Below are 20,395 nucleotides of genomic sequence, written 5' to 3' on the forward strand. Positions count from 1 at the left end.
AAGTTATATAGTAGTTCTGAAACTATTAGTTGTTTAAAAGTGAATTTAAGTAAATATGTTCTACATGATCAAATGTCAGGATTTTCTTCTTTCCTTTTGTTTCTAGGATTATAAATTAAATATCTTGAGTTTCCTGTAGCATAGTGGTTGAGACGCATATAATCATGATGTCACCCTTGCATGGTGTCATACCCCACCTGACCCACTTTGGGTTTTGGACTGTTCAGACAACAAGTTATTTGAAGACATCCTCCTAGAATCTGGGAAATTGTGTTTTTTTTACCGTTTTCTGACATTTTACAGATTAGTAAACAATTAAATGATATTGAAAGGACATAAAGCCCCCAACTAAATTATTGACAGTAGAATTTTGAAGGCTTTCATATATTATTTACCTTCTGTGTGGTCAGTGAAGGTATTGCATATGAAATATGTGTAATGAAGATGGTACAGTTCCATAACAGTTTTTCCTCTATACATCTTGTTACCCTGTTCCCTCATAGTTTAGCCAGTCTCGAGTCTCGACTGCCTCTACTATTACAGTTTTCAGGTGGTGCACATATTGTTTTTGACTGCAGTTACATCATTTTGACCCTGTTTAAAAGGTGGCATCCATTTCTTGGCTTTAAAGTCATGCATACATAACACACACACACACACACACACACACACACACACACACACACACGCGCGCAGGCAGGCAGGCAGGCACCGGCACGTAGAAATCAGTGCTGCTCTTGTTACAGTTCAGCTGCTGATTCCCTCTGTGTGTGTCTCTGTTACAGGTGGAGGGGGTCGGCCTGTACTTCCGTCAGCAGCTCCTGCAGTCCCGTCATCGTGGCGCCTTTGAACTGGCTTACGTGGGCTTTGTACGCCTCACTGACATGCTGTGCAGGTGTGTGTGTTCACATTCAGGGCAAAGGGGCTGTAAGGTAATACTGCTGAATGGCTGTGGGCATTAGCTTCCATCATGACAGTGAACATCAGTGTGCCTTGTAATTAGCAAGAAGGGGAGTTCTGAGTGTCACTCTTCAGATATAATGTACTGTAATCACATCAAGACTGGATAATTGGAATTATTCATCATCTGGTGCCCTCTGGACAGCCAACAGAGATACATGGGCATGGAAAAAACTGAGCTGCACAATTAAACATTGTGTGTATAGAACATTTTAATAACTAAACTGTTAACTACTGCACAGAGTGACTTATGGTACACACACACAAAAAAATCTTTTAGCTTTGTAGAATGGCCAAAATGTATTTGTGATGTGAGTTAGAGCCAAATATTGTCCCACTGATGACATCCCCAACTTTATCTCAGGTTTATAATTCAAAGCTATTCATGCACTTAAATTCCACAGTGAAGAGCATTAGAGTGATGGGGCCTCTGTAGCAACATACTTCCACAGGCAACATTACACTTGGCTGCAGTCTCACACTGAACTCCACAGTCCCTCTCACCCCTGCTATTCAATGAAATAATCCCACTATTATCCTCCTGAGGGGAAGATAAACAATCATTTAATTCTGTACAACATGAAAGAATTTCTCACTTTCTTGCACCTCTCCCTTTTCCTCAATGGCGGGAGGCATCTTTAGCCCTGCGGCAGGTGACAAACCACAAAACCGTTGCAGCAGTGTTGATTTTGAACCACCCACTGCTCAGCACTTAAAACAAAACTCACTTGTTTTGTTCTTGTACAGAAACCAGCCTCTCAGTGTGTTGTGTAATGAGAGCGACATTCTGGTGGTTGTGTGTAGGCACACTGGGAGTGTGTGTGTGTGTTCTGCTCCAGGCGTATGTGGATGTGAGTGTGTGTTTTCAGGAGGGGAAGAGCAGTGTGTGGATAGTATGCAGGCCGTGTGCTGGGTTATGGGGTGTTGATTGCGGGGTGCTTAACCATGGCCTTTTGATGCTCTGTCTTGGGATCTGGCTCTGGTGTGTTCCACTGTGTTTGCACTCTCTCACTGTGTCTCTCTGTCTCTCTTTTCATTCTTCCCCATCTTCTCTTTCTTTCACTCTTTATATCTTTCTTCACTTTCTCTCTTTGTCTGTCTGTGACCGAGTTCCCTTGTTCCCTTGTATGTGTGTTTATATCTGCAATTGTTTGTGGCAGTTGTTTGCGGCCAGATGGACTCAGGTACCCCTTCATCGACACCACCTGCCATGTTGTAAATGTGTTAAAGGTCCCATATTTTTCCAGTGTTTTTTTTTTTTTTTTTTAAGTTATGATATCCATAAGAAGATGTATTTGCGGTTTTAAGTACCAAAAACTAGGGCTGAACAGCGAATCAAAATATTATGAAAATCGCAGTGTGGCCAAGCACAATATCCAAATCACAATGCAATGCAATTTTTTGATAAAGGTACAATGTGTCACAACATAGAAATTAAGCATTGTGGATGCCCTGACCTTAAAATCATATTCTCCAGACATAAAGGACATAAAGGCTGTCGCTGGCAGAGGAGCGTCAAAAGACATGGAAATCTCACTTTCTACAATGTGGGACCTTTAATTAAAACTGATTTTAAAGTTGTGTTTTTTTTTTTTTTGTTAAAGTGGATATTGGTACAAAACCTTTTTATTTTATCAGTGTTTGGGTTGGTTTGGTTAAGTTTGCATTCATACAAACCATTTAGAGACAGATGTTTCTAGCATTATTTCTAGCTGTTTCAGTCTTTTATTTATTTTAACTTTTTTGATCATTCATCAATTATCTTTAACTATTTCAACCATTTATCTATTACTTCAACTATCATAACAAGTTAACCATTACTTTCTGTTTCTCTATTTCTCTTTTGACTATTTTATCCATGTATTTGTTACTTTTAGCTAATTCATCCCACTTCTTTACTTGCTTGCTAAGTAGTTTTCACACACTCTTAATTGCAACCAAATCAGAATTTATTTTTGAATTAATTAATTATTTTTTTAATTAGTTGAGATGCTCCATAATCTTTTCATGTTCCCTCTGGGAACTGCAGAGCCACCCCCTGTGGTATTAAGTATATCCTGTTTGGAAATTACTGGTTTACAGTATATACCTCACCACATGTGTTTATCAGTGAGGATGTGTGTGTCCTCGGGGTGTCGAGTGTGTGCGATGGAGTACATTAGAGTGTGTGTAGCAGCACTGCACCCTTTGCTCTGTCCTCCACATTGAATTGTTTTCATTCATCCTCTCGGTTTCTCTGGTTCTTGTTAAACAGCTGCTTCTCACAGATCAGGGCAGAGCAGTTTCTTTCAGACCTGCTTCAAATCACATTCTTAGCATTTGTTTTAAAACCCTTGGAGTAACAAACGCCACAGAGAACAGTAAATGTTTCACAAAGTTTAGAGCAGCAACTTCCGTTGTAACGTCAATCCCTACTAAATGGGTACACATAAGACCGTGGATTAACATTCAATAAGATTTTTCCTTAAGAAGTGCAGTATGATACATGTCTGGTTGTTGGACGTCTTGATAGGAACCACAGTGGATGAAGTTACTGATGATGATTTTTCATTTTGCTGGAAGCCCACAGCCACTATCTCTGGAATCACTTGTTCAGGGTATTTGAAGGTTAATCGAGTACATCATGTGCTTCATAATTCATCTGACGATTTTTCAACTGTCATTTTATGTTACACATTTCATGGAAACCTGCTTTTGAGATCCATCTGGTTGTCAAAGTGGATTTAAACGAATATAAAAAAAATTATTTGCAGTGATATGATCCTGGTTTGGTGCAACAGTGTGCAACAGTATGACTTTCCGTCTTGAAAATATGCATACATTACAAAAACAGCTAATGAGGATATTAAACATCGCATCTGTCAAATGTATAAGACATTTTAAGTACTAAAAGCTGAACTACTGCAGAGTCGATTATGGTGCATAAAATAATACCTTATCAGATAAAATAAATATGCAACAAAATTAAAAGAGGGAAAGCTCAAAGATATAAGACGTGTTATTTATTACCCATGTTTTTCTGTGTGTGTTTAAGGAGTGGCAGTCAGGCCCTGCAGCAGCTTCCGGCCCACTGGCTGTCTGAGGTTCTGGAGGAGGTCAAATCCAGTGACCCGTCATCCAAGCTGTGTGCCACACGACGCAGTGCAGGGATACCCTTCTACATCCAGGTGTGTGTGTGTGTGTGTGTGCACGTGCTTTTCAAGATTCTGTAGTATCAAAAAGGTGCTTTTAAAATTCCAGTCTTGATGCTGGACTCACACTGTTGATTTCAAGTGTTGGCAAGAGGTTATTGTTTAAATTGCAACACTTCAGAAGACAGAAGATGCAGACCTTTGTCAGTAAACAGCACATTCCTCTGATTTAGTTTCTGCAGTGTGTGTGGCCATCTAACCCTCTATGGACAAAGTGATCCTTTTGTTACAGTCTAAATATGTCATTCCTGATACTAGACTTTCAGTTTGGCAGGACACTTTTTATTGTTGCTCCTTAATGTAAATTCAATTTAGCTGACCTTAATTTGCCGTGAGAGTTCTGAAGATGAGAAATAAGGACCATTTGGTAACATACAACCCTGTGTAATAACATTAGTTCATTTGATGGGTGAGATTGAAATTGTGGGGCGACCCAATAGCCGTGTTGCTAGGACACATACCACATGGGTGCAAATGCTCTGAGTCCTCAGTTTGACTCCCAGCCTGCTAGACTCTTGCTGCATGTCATTCCCCTGCTGTATCCCTGTTTCCTTTCCTTTCCTCTTCCCCTTTCCTTTCTAATAAAAATATAAAAATGTCAAAAAATAACTGAAAAAAACAAATCTTGTCAAGTTTAAGGTTATGATGGAATGTGTTGGTAAACAGTAGGTTTAGTGAATGAATGTTGGACTCAGAGGTTTAGTAGTATAAACTCTGTGTGTGTGTGTGCGCTGGCATACGTGTGTGTGTTGTGTTCCTGTTTACGTCTAAAAGTAGTGTAATCATCAGTTCTTGGCGCACCACTGGAGCACTCATTCTGGAAGAATACTGAACTTAATCCATCTGTCTTCTTTGTTCACTGACACACTCTCATAAACACTCCCCACACACACACACACACACACACACACACACACACACACACTGTCCTTTCAGTGACCCCTCTTAGTAGTGACCAGTCCCACACACCTTTAACAATGTGTTGTAATCTCCTACTAAACTACCTTAACACTTGACTGACTCATTGTGTTATTCAGCCGCAGTTCACCTCCCCACTTCCTCTGATTACTGATATTAAAACTAGACATGACAGACTTCATGTTTTATCATAGCAGTCATTTTGGAGTGGAGCTCCTCTTTGTTGTGGTTATCAGTATGAGGCGCATGGCTGCCCTGCTGACATCACTGCCTCTTCTATTTTCATGCGTTTGTAAACCAGGCATGTGTGCTGTCTAACAAAATTCTGAAGTCTGTGAACTAGATGGATTCAGCCAGATTTGTTTTTAAAATGTTTTTTAAATTCAATTCCAGGTTACAGAAGTCCCAACTTTGACTCTCTGATATTAGCATTCATTGCAGTTTTGTACTTAACCTGGATTATTTATGGGATGTTATGGGAATTATCTGCATGTGAACAACCCTGTCGCCTGGCTGAATTGACTTTTCAAATTAAAAGACATCACAGCTAAAGTTGAAGGTACAGTAAAATGAGAGATTGAGGAAGAGCAACATGGCAGAACGGAGCATGATGGAATAAAAAGATGGATGGCGAGACAGAAGATACGATAAAGGAGGAAGAGGGACAGTCAACCAAAGCAGAGGAAGTCTGGAGAGAAGCAAAAGTTCACACGTTGGCAGAGCTTTGGGCTACATTCCTGCACACACAAAGATGGAGTCAGATCCAGGAAGGCTGGCTCCTGCGCTCGCCTCATGCTGGTCCGGATCAACCTGGGACAGACTTCACAGGATCCGCGCTAGCCCTCCTCTTCCTCTTACCTTCCTACATCCCTACCCCCCAAGAGTTCATAGGAGCCAGACTGTGCCGCCTCCTCCTCCTCCTTCTTTCCTCTTTACCTCTATCCTCCATCTCTCCATCCCTCCCAGGCCTAACTCTTTAACCATAACCCTGGCCAGGCACGCAGCTGGTTCCCATCAGCTCCCTCAGTAAGATAACTCCTTTCTCACACAGCAGCCAAGTGCTGTCACCTCCTTGCTCCCACATTCCCAACTCCCATTCCTGGCACATACAAGTGATGTCATTTAGTGAAGCCATCAGTATAGACAAACTTATATAATGGCTTTGGCTTTATGTCAGAGATAAGATTTTCTGTGGTGGTGGGCACAGTTTAATTCAATGTAGAAGTTTTGTTGCTGCAGTTTTAGAGCAAAGGAATAAGGAATACCTTATTAAGTACACATTGAATTATTGAATTCATGCGACATATAATCAAGGACAGTAACAAGTGCATCAGTTGCACAAACAATTTATTGATGTTTTTCTAATAAACTAACGGGTGGTATACGTGGTGTTAGTCTACATGGGAACATGATCAGACCATATTTCTTGCCTTCATATCCTGACATTGGACCAGCACATGTTCTTATTCTTCTGTCAGTATCAGGATGGCATCAGATCCAGGTCTTTGAGAACTGACCTGCTGCAGCGTATCTCTCATTACTAATATAAAGTTCTGTCTTTCCCTGTTGCAGGAAGAAAAAAAATGTGATGAAAACATAAAAATGTAGTTGCATCTCATATATGTGTATATACGTGTGTTTGTGTGTGTGTATGTATGTATGTGTGTATATATATATACATATATATATATATATATGCATGCATGCATGCACTTTGAAGAAATATACTAACATACTGATCATATCAGCGTTGATCATTTAAACAGCCAGTTTTTCTGTGTTAATGTTGTTTTCTACTCGTGCAGGCTCTGCTCTCCTCTGAGCCCAAGTCCTCCAGTTGCAGTTTGCTGAAGATGACCATGAGAGAACTGATCACCCTGGCCATGCCGTCTGCTGACAGGAACACTGACAGCTCCACCGTCCCTCAGGTATGATCATCCAGTACTTCCCTGCAGGTGTCAAACATGTGGTCAGATGGGACAGCTGTTTCAAACAGACAGAGACAGCATCATGGGGAGTACTGTTGTAATGGATGCTATTATATATTTGCAGTTTTTGCTTTTCACACTAATATTTTATACCGATTGAGTTGTGATTAATACTGGACTAAGAAACTAAAACATTTATGGCAGTGGTGGTGGATAACACAGATGAGAGTCCAGCTCTAGAAATTACATTAGTAATAGCAGCCAAATGGTGCTGTATCTTGGCTGTTGCTGGTAAATATGTCTGTCAGCTTCAGTCACCTTATGAATGTAATATTAGACTCCTAAGAATCTTCCTGGTTTATCAGATAACGGCAGACCGCTTTGCAGGGGATCAGCTAGGGTGTCAACAAACGTAGTGTTTTCATGGTTATGCAAAGTCTCGTTGTTTTTAATGTGATTTGTGATGTGATGTATTCTTAATATGATTCTGCTGAGTGGTTAGATATGATCTGTGTCCCCGACCCACAGGTCCATGCTCTGAACATCCTCAGGGCTCTGTACAGGGACACTCGTCTGGGGGAAAACATCATCCCCTTCGTCTCAGATGGGATGCAGGCTGCTGTGCTGGGCTTCACCTCTCCCATCTGGGCAGTGAGTTTCAACTTCCATCTTCTTTCCCTTTATTCATCATCTCTAACATGCATCCTAACACTAACCTGTTTGGCTGTTTGAGCAGGTTTAAATGTTTTTCCCCAACACCTTCGAGGTGTTTCTGATACTTTTTCCACTCTGTTAAATCAGCTCACTGTATGAAGCAACACAACAGCACCACAAACTGTAGCCTGAAAAAGGACCATAAAGTTTAATCGACTCTAATGATGCAAATGTTTGCTCTGTGTTAGACTTAAAGACTTGCATAGACTTTCTCTCTCGGTCTTCCTTCCCGTCTCATTCCGTGATTTTTTTTTTTTTTTGTTTGTTTGTTTTTTTTTTCTGTCCCAGGTGAGGAACTCTTCCACTCTTCTCTTCAGCACTCTGATCACAAGGATTTTTGGAGTGAAGAAAGGGAAAGATGAGCACTCAAAAAAGAACAGGTCTGCTCCTTCTCCTTCTCTAACACTGCTCTACCAGTTCAAGTTTCCTGTCATGTGCATCAGTGCAGAATGAAACGCTTACATTCGAATGAGGGAAGTACAAATCAGTGGTTATCAGTCATGTGTGTGCAAATAAGCTCCAAAAGTCAAAATTACTAGTGCAAATAAATGAAATAAAAGGTCTTAGAACAAGGGAAATCCAGTCAGTGCCTTGAGGTCATTCCCTTTATTTCCACTGCAGTATCACTTGCTCCAACAGTTATATAAAAAAGTCATCTTGTTGACTGACTGTAATTATCCTAACTGACTGTGACAACATTTTTCACACTTGTTTTAAGACATAAACAGTCAACCAGTTTACGAGAAAGCAAACTATTTAGTATAAACATTTAGAGTTCTGAAAGCCAATGTAAAAAAAGTAGATGTGTATGAAAAGTTGCTTTTTAGACCACAGAGGGGCGCTGTTGTACCAGCACTGGCTGAAATACAAGATTCACTCTCCTCCAACCCACAGCTGATTTTTGCCTGTGGAGGTGCAGGGCTCCACTGCTGCTGTACCAGCAAGGGGGAAATTACACTGGAGCCAAATGAAGAAAGGCACTTTCAGTATCAATTAATTATTATTACTCCAATATCGTGGTATGCTGAACCTGGTTTCATACCCGTGGTCTATAATTGATAAAGTACAAAACAGCATTGTATTAGCGTCTGTTGTAGAAGTATGCCATCAAAAGTACAATTACAAACAAAAACTATGTGCAAAAAAAGTTAGTGAAGTTTTATGAGAGACTGAAACATTCACTTATGATTGAACAATGTTGTTTATACCATTTACACCATAGACCATGTGGTACTAAAAGGGTCTATTGAAACCCATGGTGATGTTAGTTATGATGATAATAATTTAACTTCAATTAATCATCTCAGAGATTAAACTTTTAATAACAGGTTTCATAGATACTCATGTTTGTCATGGACGTAGACTGACCTACTCTCTGGTAGCTATTTAAACAGGAAGATTCAAATGTGTATAAACAATGTCTCTGTTTTTTGTTGTTTCTTAGATGCTAAATCCAGCCAGAACAGTGGTAAACAACAATATTTTATATTGGGAAAAACTGCCACCTTAAAGTCACAGTAGATACAACGAGTAATGATTTTCTTGCACATAATCGCTGCAGAAGTGTTCAGAGTAACAAGAAACTTTTACAGTTAAAAGCAGCTAGCTAAATGTCCAAAATGTTCTTTGTGTCTGACAGTAATGCTTTTGTTGGATGAGCTGTAGGTTGGTGGATGTCTCATTTTGGAGGATAAAATGTTTCTGGGATTATCTACAACAGTTACACACCCAATCGAAATGGGGTTGAGTTGTGCAAATGATGAATCTGCTCGGAGCGCTAACTGTCTCCACATTAGCTGGAAGGTTATCAGTTGTTAGTCCTGCTCTGCTGTCAAGGATTGCTTGAAAAATTGCAAATTGTTATTGAGGCTTCTAGAAAAGAGTCATAAACTATAACAGGCTCCCAATAGATTGTCAAGCAGCAATCCAAGAATGTGGAAACCTTGATAATGAAAATAGTAGCAGGCCTGGGTCAAGTGTTTTTTTTTCCACATTTATTTTATGATTTGTTGTATCCAACTTAGAGGCAGGTTAGGTGGAGTTGAGCACTTGGGATGCTGCAAGTTCCAAATGATTGTACGATCACAGATTTATTTGATGCTGCAGCAAATTAAAAACATATTTCTGTCTTATTTTCTGGTATTACACAGTTTAATCCCCTTATTTTCTTTGTTTTGATTTATTTCTCTTTTTGAACAAAAAATTCTAGGCATGTCTAGACAACCAAGAAATGTCTCCCCACCTTTTGTGGCATATATGAATTTAATGATAAATAGGAAGAAACAACAAACATTTAAACAGCTGTCACCTGAACATTAGTACTGTTTCTTGAGAAAGCTGGGTATTGAGTCTTTGGCCTTTTGTTCTGTTAGCATTACAGAGCACAAGAATGCTATTTGCTGTACATTGCCATCATGCAAAATGACAACTTCTGTGATCTGTTTGTCCACTACTTTGGTTCATGGCAGAATACCTGCAAAACTTTCCATCAGCCTCAGCTGTACTGTGTTTGGTGCTAACGAGGAAATGTTAGCATGCTAACACACTAAACTAAGATGGTGTACATGGGAATCATTACTCGCATCTTTTTAAAATGAGCGTGTTTGCATTTTCACTGTGAGCGGGTCTATATTGAGCTCGGAGGTGATTGGCTCCACCACAGATAATCCAGGGTAGAGTTTCACAGGGTTTTGGGCCCTGCTCCAGGAAGCTCAGTTTTACTGCATTTCTATTGGCTACTTCTCTGAAGGCCTCTGAAAACTCTTAACTAAGCCAAGGCTGCTCCTGTTTATCTTGTCTGTTTTCACTTGTGTTTTCAGTCTGCTGTCCCTCCCTTTGTACAGCCCTAAGTTATCTCCCCCTCCTCATGTCTGCTGCTTTCTTTTTTCTTATTACTGCATGAGGTTATTTTTATGTGCATGTGGGAGAGTTCATGTTGAATGAAGAGTAGAACGATGGTTAAGAGAATCTGCATTTGAACCCTAACTTGTTTTTTAGTCTGACTTATATTTTCCTTTTTAAAAGTATTTTTAGTTCACACATCATTACTTTTATGTTACAATGGTGTTCTTGTAATATTTCAGTTGTGTTGACCTGAAACCGGTGTAGAACTGTGTATGTTTGTAAGAAAGCTGCAGCTCATTTATAATAGCCTTTGAGAGTTTGTCTTTTCCACAATCTGTTGTGTGTCTGGTTTCTGTTATTACCCCGATTTTACGGTCGTGATCTCTGGCAGCAGAAAATGCTTTGTGACAGCTTGTCCATTCTAATATTTGGCTGTGTGTGTGTCAGCGTCTCCTGGTCCACTGAAGCCGGAGCATAAACATATATTTCCCTCACACGCAGACCTGTTTATTTACAACATTACGTGTATTTGCGTGTTTGGAAAGACTGAGCTTCTTGCTGTCTGTGGGAATTTCAGCTGTGTATTTTACATAGTTACTTGAATCCAGACATATTGTTTGCTTGTAGATCATCGTTCCGCACGAACCTCTCCGCTCCATAACCACACATCGATGTTGAACCGATATCGCTGTTGAGATGAATGCAAGTGTAAACAAAGCTGACAGAGCGAAGATTTGCTTTTCTGCATTCCAACCAACTCCTCTAACTATATCTCATGTCTGTACTGCATGTAGAAATGTCCAAATCAGTGTCAGTGAGGGGCTTTTGAGCATCGCATTAAATGTTTGTCTTCAGAGAATGCAGGACCTTGCTTAAAGACACATCAGCTGGAGTCTCGTATTTCAGATTCTACTTATGTAAAGGCACATAAATATATAATATATAAAATGTGTAAAAGTGCTAATTTTGCAGAGTGGTGCAACTGATATCCTATTATATAAGACACTAATGATAATGCTTCTGCTTCATTGCATAAGTAGCATTGAAGCAAAAGTAGACAATCCTAGCTGACATTGGGGGTGGGGTACTCCCAGGGTTAGCCGCCAGTCTATCACAGGGCTGACATAGAGACAAACAACCATTCACACTCACATTTGTACCTACGGGCAATTTAGAGTCACTTGTACTTAAGTACTTGTTCTTGACTGAATACATTTAGTTGCCATCCTCCCCCTCAACCCGTTATATCACTGCATACTGGCAAATATTCTACTCACCTTGTGTAACAACTAATCTTCAATACACATTTTGTGCCATTTGCCTTAAAGGTATTGTAGCTTACATGAGTGTGCAGACGCAGCTTTGAGCCCACAAACATGACCAGACCTTTTCACTCACACCACCTTCTCCCTTCTCTCTCTTCCTCTGTGGCCCTCACCCCTTTTACCCCATCTAATCTGCTCCGACACGACCTCTGACCTTTGTCCTCCAGGCAGCTTGTTGAACTGGGAGACTCTCATTAGAGAAAGCAGAGGAGGGTGGGGGGCGCACACTCTTATATAATGCACACAGTCCTGTATTGGCGCATGTATACAGTAACAATAACGTTTCTTTGCAGTTGTTTTCATGTACATGAGTACTCGCCGTTACCCCCACACTTCATCTGTGTGTGTGTGTCAGGTCACAGGAGGTGAGGAGGGCGTTGCATCCATGTTGAAGGGGTTTTGAAACCTATTCACGCACAACCCACTTCCCTACCATGACACTGCTTGTGGCTAACTTGAACCAGGTCCAAGAGTGTGTGTGTGTGTGTGTTTTTGTGCGTTAGTCAAGAATTAGTGACTGAAGCAGTGTGCAATCTCTCCAGTCTTGTGATCATGTGCTCTGCACACCAGACCTCTTTACTTTAGAAACAACTTGATTTAGACAGGCAGAATTAAATAAAATCTTTATTGGCCCTGAGGCTGAATGGTGGTTGCAGCGGCGAGACCGCCAGTGTTAAATATAAAGTTTGTCATTTTATTGATAGTTGTGTATGTGTGTGAGTGAATACATAAGGGCAAACACACGCGACCGTGCCATATGGCGCAGTATATGTGCATACATACAAACGCAACTGTTGTTTTCCAGCTGTAGTAGGGTAAACAAACATAAAGGCTTGATTTGTTGTAGGGGACAGGGCTTGGCACAAAACCGTCGCCTTATCAGATGTTCACCATGTTTAACTGAAATTCCTCTCTGCTTGATTTCCCCTCCTCTGTCTCCTGCTGTGGTTTGTTAGGTCACTTTCCCTTCATGTGTTGTTTGATGGCACAGAAGGATGGTCTGTGGAAGAACATGTTCAATTACAAGTGTAATTAACTGGAATTTACTAGTATTTCCTATTATTTCTATTTTCGGGGGAGTCAGTTATGGAAGCCTTCAGTCATGTGCTGCGTGCTTGCTCAAAACTTGCTAGCTTTTATTTATTTTAGCTGTATACTGTGTTTTCTCTTTTCTATTTGCACGGGTTTGGAGTAGGCAGAATGACAAAATTGAATGACACCATTCTAGTCCAAAAACCACCGTCCTAAACAAACAACCTGTTTCAGAATCCTGAGATGTCTAAAGATGACTATGATACTCATACTCTCTCTCTCTTCCTGCTTCTCCCCTCAGGATGACGGGACGAGAGTTTTTCACTCGTTTTCCAGCTCTCTATCCGTTCCTTCTAAACCAGCTGGAGGAGGCAGCAGCGACGGTGGACGGGTGAGGCGGTTCTCCTTAATCCACATTCAGTCCCTGCCATGACTTTTCACACTTTCTTGATCCCATTATAGGTTTAATTGTACTCACCTTTAAGCCTTACAAGACAGCTCTTTTGTTTTGTTAAACTCATCAGGCAGCGGTGCTTTTGGGCTGCTGGCTTCCCGGCGTAAGTTGGTGCAACTTTTTCTCAGTACTGAAACTAGATTTTTCTTAAGTGGGAATATAAACGCAGCTCTTATCTCTAATCAAGGAGCATTGGCCTGGATTGACTCCTTGTGTTTCTTTTGCACAGTTGACAGACTATTTACCCAAAACACAAGACTTTACAACTGAATAAAGTAAATGTCTTGTCAAGATTTAGTTTAGTTTTGTTGCAGTGGGGAGTTGATTCCACTGAGGTTCATTGGCCTTATCGTTTTCAGCTCAGCCCGAACTCCCTTTTTAAAAGCATTGGAGTCGTCAGCAGCTCCCCAGGCAGCCTTATCTTAATATGGATCCAATTAATTGAATGCTCTTTCAGACCGGCTCTTTCACAATTCCCCTCACTCCCTTCGACCCTTGTTAAAACATTTGCAAATTTCCCACGGAACCAGATCTTGGCAGTCTGCATTCCCACATCATCTTAGTGCATTGCGCCACCCAAACAGACCATCTACACCGTACTGTGGTGGTGCACAGCAGGACAGGAAGTAGAAGAGCTGCTGTTAGTGGTTTTCAGCAGTCTCGTGGAAGTTGCATTACAAGTGCATTCCCAAAATAGGTCACAGTATACAAAAGATTATAGAAATGAGATTTGGAACTGTAAGCGTATACTTTAAAGTCTATGTATATACATTATGCACTATGTAATCCATCCATTTCATACAAATGCTCTCCCCAAAAATACTATAAAGAAGGATTATGAATGGAAACAATGCTGTATCCAGAAATAGTTGAGTGATCATGGAAGTGACCTACACACAATTGGAACCAGCATTTAAAGAGCACTCAGAGCAAAAGATGAACAGAGAGTGGCTGTAATGTAGGGTACCTTTTAGAAAGGCGACGTGTTTCCAGCTCTGTGCTTCTCCTCATTGTTGTAGCATGTAGATAGGCAACACTTTTCTCCTTGTTATGTTACAGCTAAAAATATGGAGGATGAAATGCATATGATTAAATCTGAAAATAGCTGCCAAAATTAACAGTTCTCACATTTGCTTCCTCATGCACACCCATTTGTTGGCAGAAAGGATTTAATCTCCTCATTCTGAGTTTGTTTGTCTTTTGTTTGGTGAACAATCATACAATCTCCTATTGTGATCATTTCTACCAGTTCCTTTATCTGTGTGTGAATCACCACCTTACATCTCTATTATTAGATGTAACATTTTGCACAGAGCATATTTGTATAATCACCCACCCCAAACCTAAACCTTTGAAGAGGATATGCTATAAGCGTCAGCACATACTTGGCATAAAGGCAAGGAGATTTACTTCTCAGTGACAGAATGATGTTTTTATGTGACCTATAGATTCATAAATATAAAAATCCTAATGTTATTATCTCAGTGTAGCAAACTTAACCCTGTTTATCTCTGGAGCTATTTCAGGTCACTGCCTACATTTAAACGGTCTTATCTGCTCCTGCCTCACTGCCAAAGAAAACACTTTTCATATCATGACCCAAGTCCTTTTCTCTAATTTCCTAAACAAATCGGATGATTTATTTGTCTGAGAACAAACTAAATGCTAAGCTAAAAGTTTAGTTTACTTTAGAGCTTCTTCTGCTACTGTGTCCCCCATCACTGCTTTCTAAATGAAGTATAAAAAAATACTTAAGGTCAGTGTTCTGTTTCCACTCTCTTTAAAAAGATGTAAAACAAAAATAACCGTTTCATCAAAGACCCGGATACTGGAGATGATTGAGGAGTTTAGGGAGAGAGGGCAGAAATTCATGGAAGACCTCAGCATGGAATTTAAGAGTGCCATTAAATGCCACAGTCTCTTTTTCATCCTGTCAAGTGTTTGAGCCTCCAGCTGTATCCCAACATGGCCTAATATGTTTGCAATTCCCCTCTATCTACCCCCTCTCCTGTATCTCTGACATCACATCCTGTCCCGCTGGGCTCGACTGAACTGTGACACTAAACACATTAGACCGGTTACTAATCGGGCTGCTATTACATTTCCCATCTTGCCGATCTGCAGCGGTCCCAGCGGACGATTCTGTGCCGAATGAAGTAATGAAAAGCACAAGTTGTTTTTGCAGGGGGTCTGTTGTTGTGTGTCTGTTCTGTGAGATCCTCATGACTAATGACGGGGCCCTAAGGACATTCTGCTCTCCTGACACACGCTCACATAAGCAGATCGTGCATACTCCTTAGCTCTCCTTACATTGTAAACACTAATGTCCAATCGTCCTCCCATATTCTAAGATGATATTTCCACCTTAATCACCACTAAACAAGCATTACTAAAGTTTTATTAACACCAAGATAAAGTAGAAGGCCTCATTCAGCAGCAGAAATACTGTCAAACTCACTGAACCTTTGGCGAGGTGATTTCTGCTTTATTCATCCAGCGGAGGGAATAAAACTGTTCTGAAGAAACGGCAGGGCCCTTCTCCACATTAGACACCTGATATTCATACATTTTAGTCATTTTCCTTTCTAATAGCTTAAGTTCTCGTCTGTTTCTCTCTCTCTTTTCATTTTCCTCACCGTGAGTGTGTCAGAGTGAAACTGTGAAGCCGCTGGCACAGACCGACAGTTTCCATTCTGACTCAGATGGTGATGATGAGATTTGGATGCACAAAAAAAAGGGAGGTCAAAAAGCTCAGCTCCAGGACGGATGAGGAGATGTCTGTATTAGAGTGTGGGTGGTTTTTAGATAAAGTGCCAGAGGAATTTAGGCCCATGATATTTTGTGTTGGAATTTTTTATTTTATGTGGTTTTCATATTGCTCTTTAGTCCTGTTTCAGAAAATTGACAACACATTAGAACTGCATCCGAACTATTTGTGTCTCATACACTGCAGAACAACAGCATATCAACAAGGACAGCAAAAAAATAGCAAACTATTCTTTTAATGAAAATCTATGAAAAACAGGCTATAAGATTTATAATAGTCATTGTGTTTTTTCTCAGGCAGGTCACATTCTTGGCAAGAATTTGGTTATTTGAGACAGTCAAATATGAACAAGTTGATATGACTAAGATCACACAGTAGTGGTAGCCAAATAGCAGCCGGTGAACCAAATCCAGGCCTCCAACAAAAATATCTGGCCTTCCAAAAGCTGAAGTTTTCCCTTTTATAGTTTGCATCAAAAACCTTTACATCATTTCTCAGAAATCTACTCTAAGTAACAATGCACAGACGAGGCTTCTGGGAGATCAAACTTATGACATCTAATAATAGGCATAAATTTGCTGTAGGTGGCAGTCTGACAGAAAGCACTTGCTAATGCATTTTTTTGTATGGAAACAACATTAACAACAGTCCTTTCATTCAACCATAAATCTGTGTGTGTGTGTGTGTGTGTGTGTGTGTGTGTGTGTGTGTGTGTGTGTGTGTGTTCATGTGTTCATGTGTTCATGTGTTCATGTGTTCATGTGTACCTGTGTTCCTGTGTGTTCAGTGACAGCGGTCAGGTGAAGCTACACCCCAGTCTGTTCTTGCTGCTGCTGGTGCTCAGTCGACTCTACCCTTCTCCCATGGACGGATCTTCTTCACCTCTGGGACTCACCCCATTCATGCCCTTCATCATTAGGTGGGTTTCAGTGCTACACACACTCACAAGCATGCACATGTGCATCAGAGATGTTACATACACAAAGGACATACACAGACAAAATCAGTTGATTGTTATGTTCTCTTTAATGTAGAAATAGTCAAATCAAGCTGATAATCTATCTGTATGTCTGTCTGTCATCACTTACGTCAGCTCCTATGTTAGGAGCAGGTTTGTATAACTTTCTTTTTATTCCATACTGCCACTATCCATCTGTCAACTCACTCTCTTCCCTCATGGAAGAGATGGCGTGTCTTTGAACAAGTATTTCAACTCCTAACTGCTCCATTAGTCCCAGCAGAGATGCTCATGTAGTATGTGATCCATCAGCAGCTCCTCCCTTGTGTCATCTTTATCAATGTGTTTCCAGTCAGCTCGACTGCTTATATAAAGGTTTAAAAAAAAAAAAAAAAAAAAAGCATTACCAAGGGAAAGCTCTGTCAAATCCAGGAGGGTCTCGCACCTGCTCTCCAACAACATTTCTCTGAACCACAACTCATTTTAAGTATAGAACACTTCACAATCACTGAGACAAAACACCTACAGTCTAAACATGAGTGTGTGTTCTTTTGTTTGAACAGGTGCTTCTGCATCTTTCATATAAGCCTGTGTCTTACATCATTTCTTTTGTTTTTTCTAACATCACAATCCCCAAAATCCAGATTATACTGTACACTCTAATGTTATGACCATGACAAAAAAACAAGATAGACATCATTTTGTGTGTGTGTGTGTGTGTGTGTGTGTGTGTGGTCTTGGTCTAATTTTGTGTTTCTGCTCACTAAGACAAAACACCTGTCTAGTCTGAGTTGGTCTCCGCAGAGAGTTGTGTTGTTGTTAGTGCCGTCTCGTGTCGCAGCGGTTGATTAGATTGTGATTGGTTTTATCTGAATCCACTCACTGTTTACTGCCGAGTAAACCTTACAGGCGACTGGGAAACTGTGGTCACAGCCTTCATTTTTGACATTCCTCAGATGGAGAAATCTACAAATATTATTGGAACATGTTCATCTGCATGCACTGCACCTGCAAATAGAACATAAGCTTGTACGTCTTACACGCCTGGTGTGTAACTGCTCTTGTGAGGACCTTCACTGACCCAGTGTGCATCAGCGAGGACACATGGTAGTTACACGCTCCCCTAAGATGTAAAATATATCACATCATGTGTTTAGACAAGCTTTTACATGGTATATGCGTGTGTGTGTGTGTGTGTGTGTGTGTGTGTGTGTGTGTGCGTGTGTGTGTGCGTGTGTGTGTGTGCGTAGGAGGAGATGGGGGTGTGAGGCTAAGACCTTGAGGTTGGAATGCTTTACTGACGGTTTAGATAACAGCACTTTGAGTGTGGGTGTTGTTCAACTGTGTGTCTATTACTTTATGTGTGTTGGTATCTGGCTGATGTCGGTAGTACAGGAATGACATATCAATATAGTGTTGTAGAGTTCTTTGTGGGTAGATACTGTTGGGGATTTGGTTGTTTTCAAGATGATATAGCCGAAATGTTTGTCTGCTGCTCCATAAGCAGTACATTTAACTGTTTAGCCATATCCACGTCACCACCGTCTCTCAAGATGTTTTTAGTATCTAGCAGCATGACTTTATGGATGACGCTGTCAGAAGACCTTGGTCCAGAAGGAAATATCTCAACAAATATGGATGCATTGTCTGAAACTTTGTACAGACATTCATGGTACCCAGAGGATGAAAAGGTTTGGTGATCAGGAGGCTGACAATTGTGGTTTTGAGTGAAATGTCTCAACTACAAGTTGATGTATTGCAACAGATTTTGATACACCCACATGTGCTCCTTAGGATGCAGGTTTTCCACCAGGGTATTCCAAGTCCCGGCGGTCTGCCGGGCCTAAGCATCAAGGAATTTGGGGCAGTTCAGTTGGAAACCTAGATATAATGGTTAGAAAGTTCACCAGAGACATCTGTTTGTTAAAAGGCTTCAGCAAGCGCCCCAGCCTCGGATCGACCAAGCGTAGCCAGCTAGCACCCTGGCCTCAGGAACGCTCTTAGAATAAGAACAGTCATCGTCAATATGGCCATCGGGCAGCAGCCCACTGGGACAAATCTCGGTTCAGTGCCTACGTCACTCAAAATAATTCATAAAACTTTTACTGACCCTGGTCCCAGCATACAGGTTCCGCTGCTGGGCCTAACAATTTTTCTAGCAGATGAGTTGTAACTTTAGTGATACCTTAACTTAAACATCCCCTTTCTTAACACCATCATCAGGTCAACATTTGAATTTGGTCAATGCTTTAGATCCTGACCTGCAAAAGTAAGAAACCTAACCCTAAACCTACTTGGTTTTTGTTGGTAATTGTTAAAGTTTTGAGAAACAGAGTTGATGCATGGGGACAACTATTTCTACCTTGTCCAGATTTGTCTGGATACAGCATTCACTCACTGTTGTTTGACACTGTAGTAAAATTTCATTTAAAACAAATGGGACACTAATTACTATTTTAATTGCATCAATAATGAAGCAACTAAGGAACTGATCGTTTATCTGAATGACACCAACAAAAAAGTTGACTAACATTACCATTACCTTATGCCAGTAATGGATTGCTTACATTTTACTATTAGCAATTCTTGTTTGCTGCGTACAGATGGATGTACAGACACTGGATTACTTTGATACTGATGAAAGTTTAAAAAACGTGATGATTTCTAAGCAGGTCCTGGAGCTATAAGGAGTGTCTTTGTTCTATGATTTCTAAATGAAAAGCTTAGGTCTCTCTGAATCTAAAAACACATGTGTCACGTTTGTGTTCTGATTTGACTGCGTGATGACTCAGAGAAGGAGTGCCATTTTTGACACGAATGGAGGGGCACATCAGCAGGCTGCACTGCAATGACTAACTTCCTGTTGTTTTTAGAACACCAGCATGTATCGGTCTCTTTCACCTCATCTCACGTCTCTCCCTCTATGCCCTCATTTCATCTCTCCTATGCCCCCCAGGTCAATAGGAACGGTTACCATTTGGAACTGCAAATGTGCCAAGTTGCCTTGTGCAGCAGAAAGAAAATAAGCTGTTTCTCCAAGTTACTGATTAACTGATTCACCAGAGTTTTATTTGACCAAATCAGTGATTTAGTGACATTTATAAATGATTCTTTACGGACCCATCGCTTCTTGGTGCAGTGAACAGGTCTTCAGCTCAGCACTGGTTGGCTGACTCTCTCTGTCAGCGAAGGTATGCAGTGCACAGATCCACCCAAATGAAGCCCACATGTTGGAGATGTTAAATATAGCCCAGCCCTAACTTCTTTGGCTCCAGCCGTGTTTCTCGACACTACCCCCACCCCC

At 40.7% G+C, this 20,395-nt stretch overlaps 1 protein-coding gene across 3 annotated transcripts in view; it reads left to right on the plus strand.

Annotated features, from left to right (window-relative positions):
* thada (THADA armadillo repeat containing) overlaps positions 1–20,395 on the plus strand; it is a 90,958-nt gene that overhangs the window by 18,473 nt on the left and 52,090 nt on the right. For all 3 annotated transcript variants that reach the window (XM_023425829.2, XM_087179174.1, XM_087179173.1), the window contains exons 22-28: positions 786–895; positions 3,995–4,127; positions 6,875–6,997; positions 7,526–7,648; positions 8,000–8,091; positions 13,214–13,303; positions 16,921–17,052. In XM_023425829.2, the coding sequence (XP_023281597.1) occupies positions 786–895; positions 3,995–4,127; positions 6,875–6,997; positions 7,526–7,648; positions 8,000–8,091; positions 13,214–13,303; positions 16,921–17,052 (803 nt within the window). The remainder of the gene's footprint in view (positions 1–785; positions 896–3,994; positions 4,128–6,874; positions 6,998–7,525; positions 7,649–7,999; positions 8,092–13,213; positions 13,304–16,920; positions 17,053–20,395) is intronic.

This window comes from Seriola lalandi, unplaced genomic scaffold (genome assembly GCF_002814215.2).
Source record: "Seriola lalandi dorsalis isolate HSWRI2012SDOR001 ecotype SW California unplaced genomic scaffold, Sedor1 jcf7180002054795, whole genome shotgun sequence".
Lineage (NCBI taxonomy): Eukaryota > Metazoa > Chordata > Actinopteri > Carangiformes > Carangidae > Seriola > Seriola lalandi.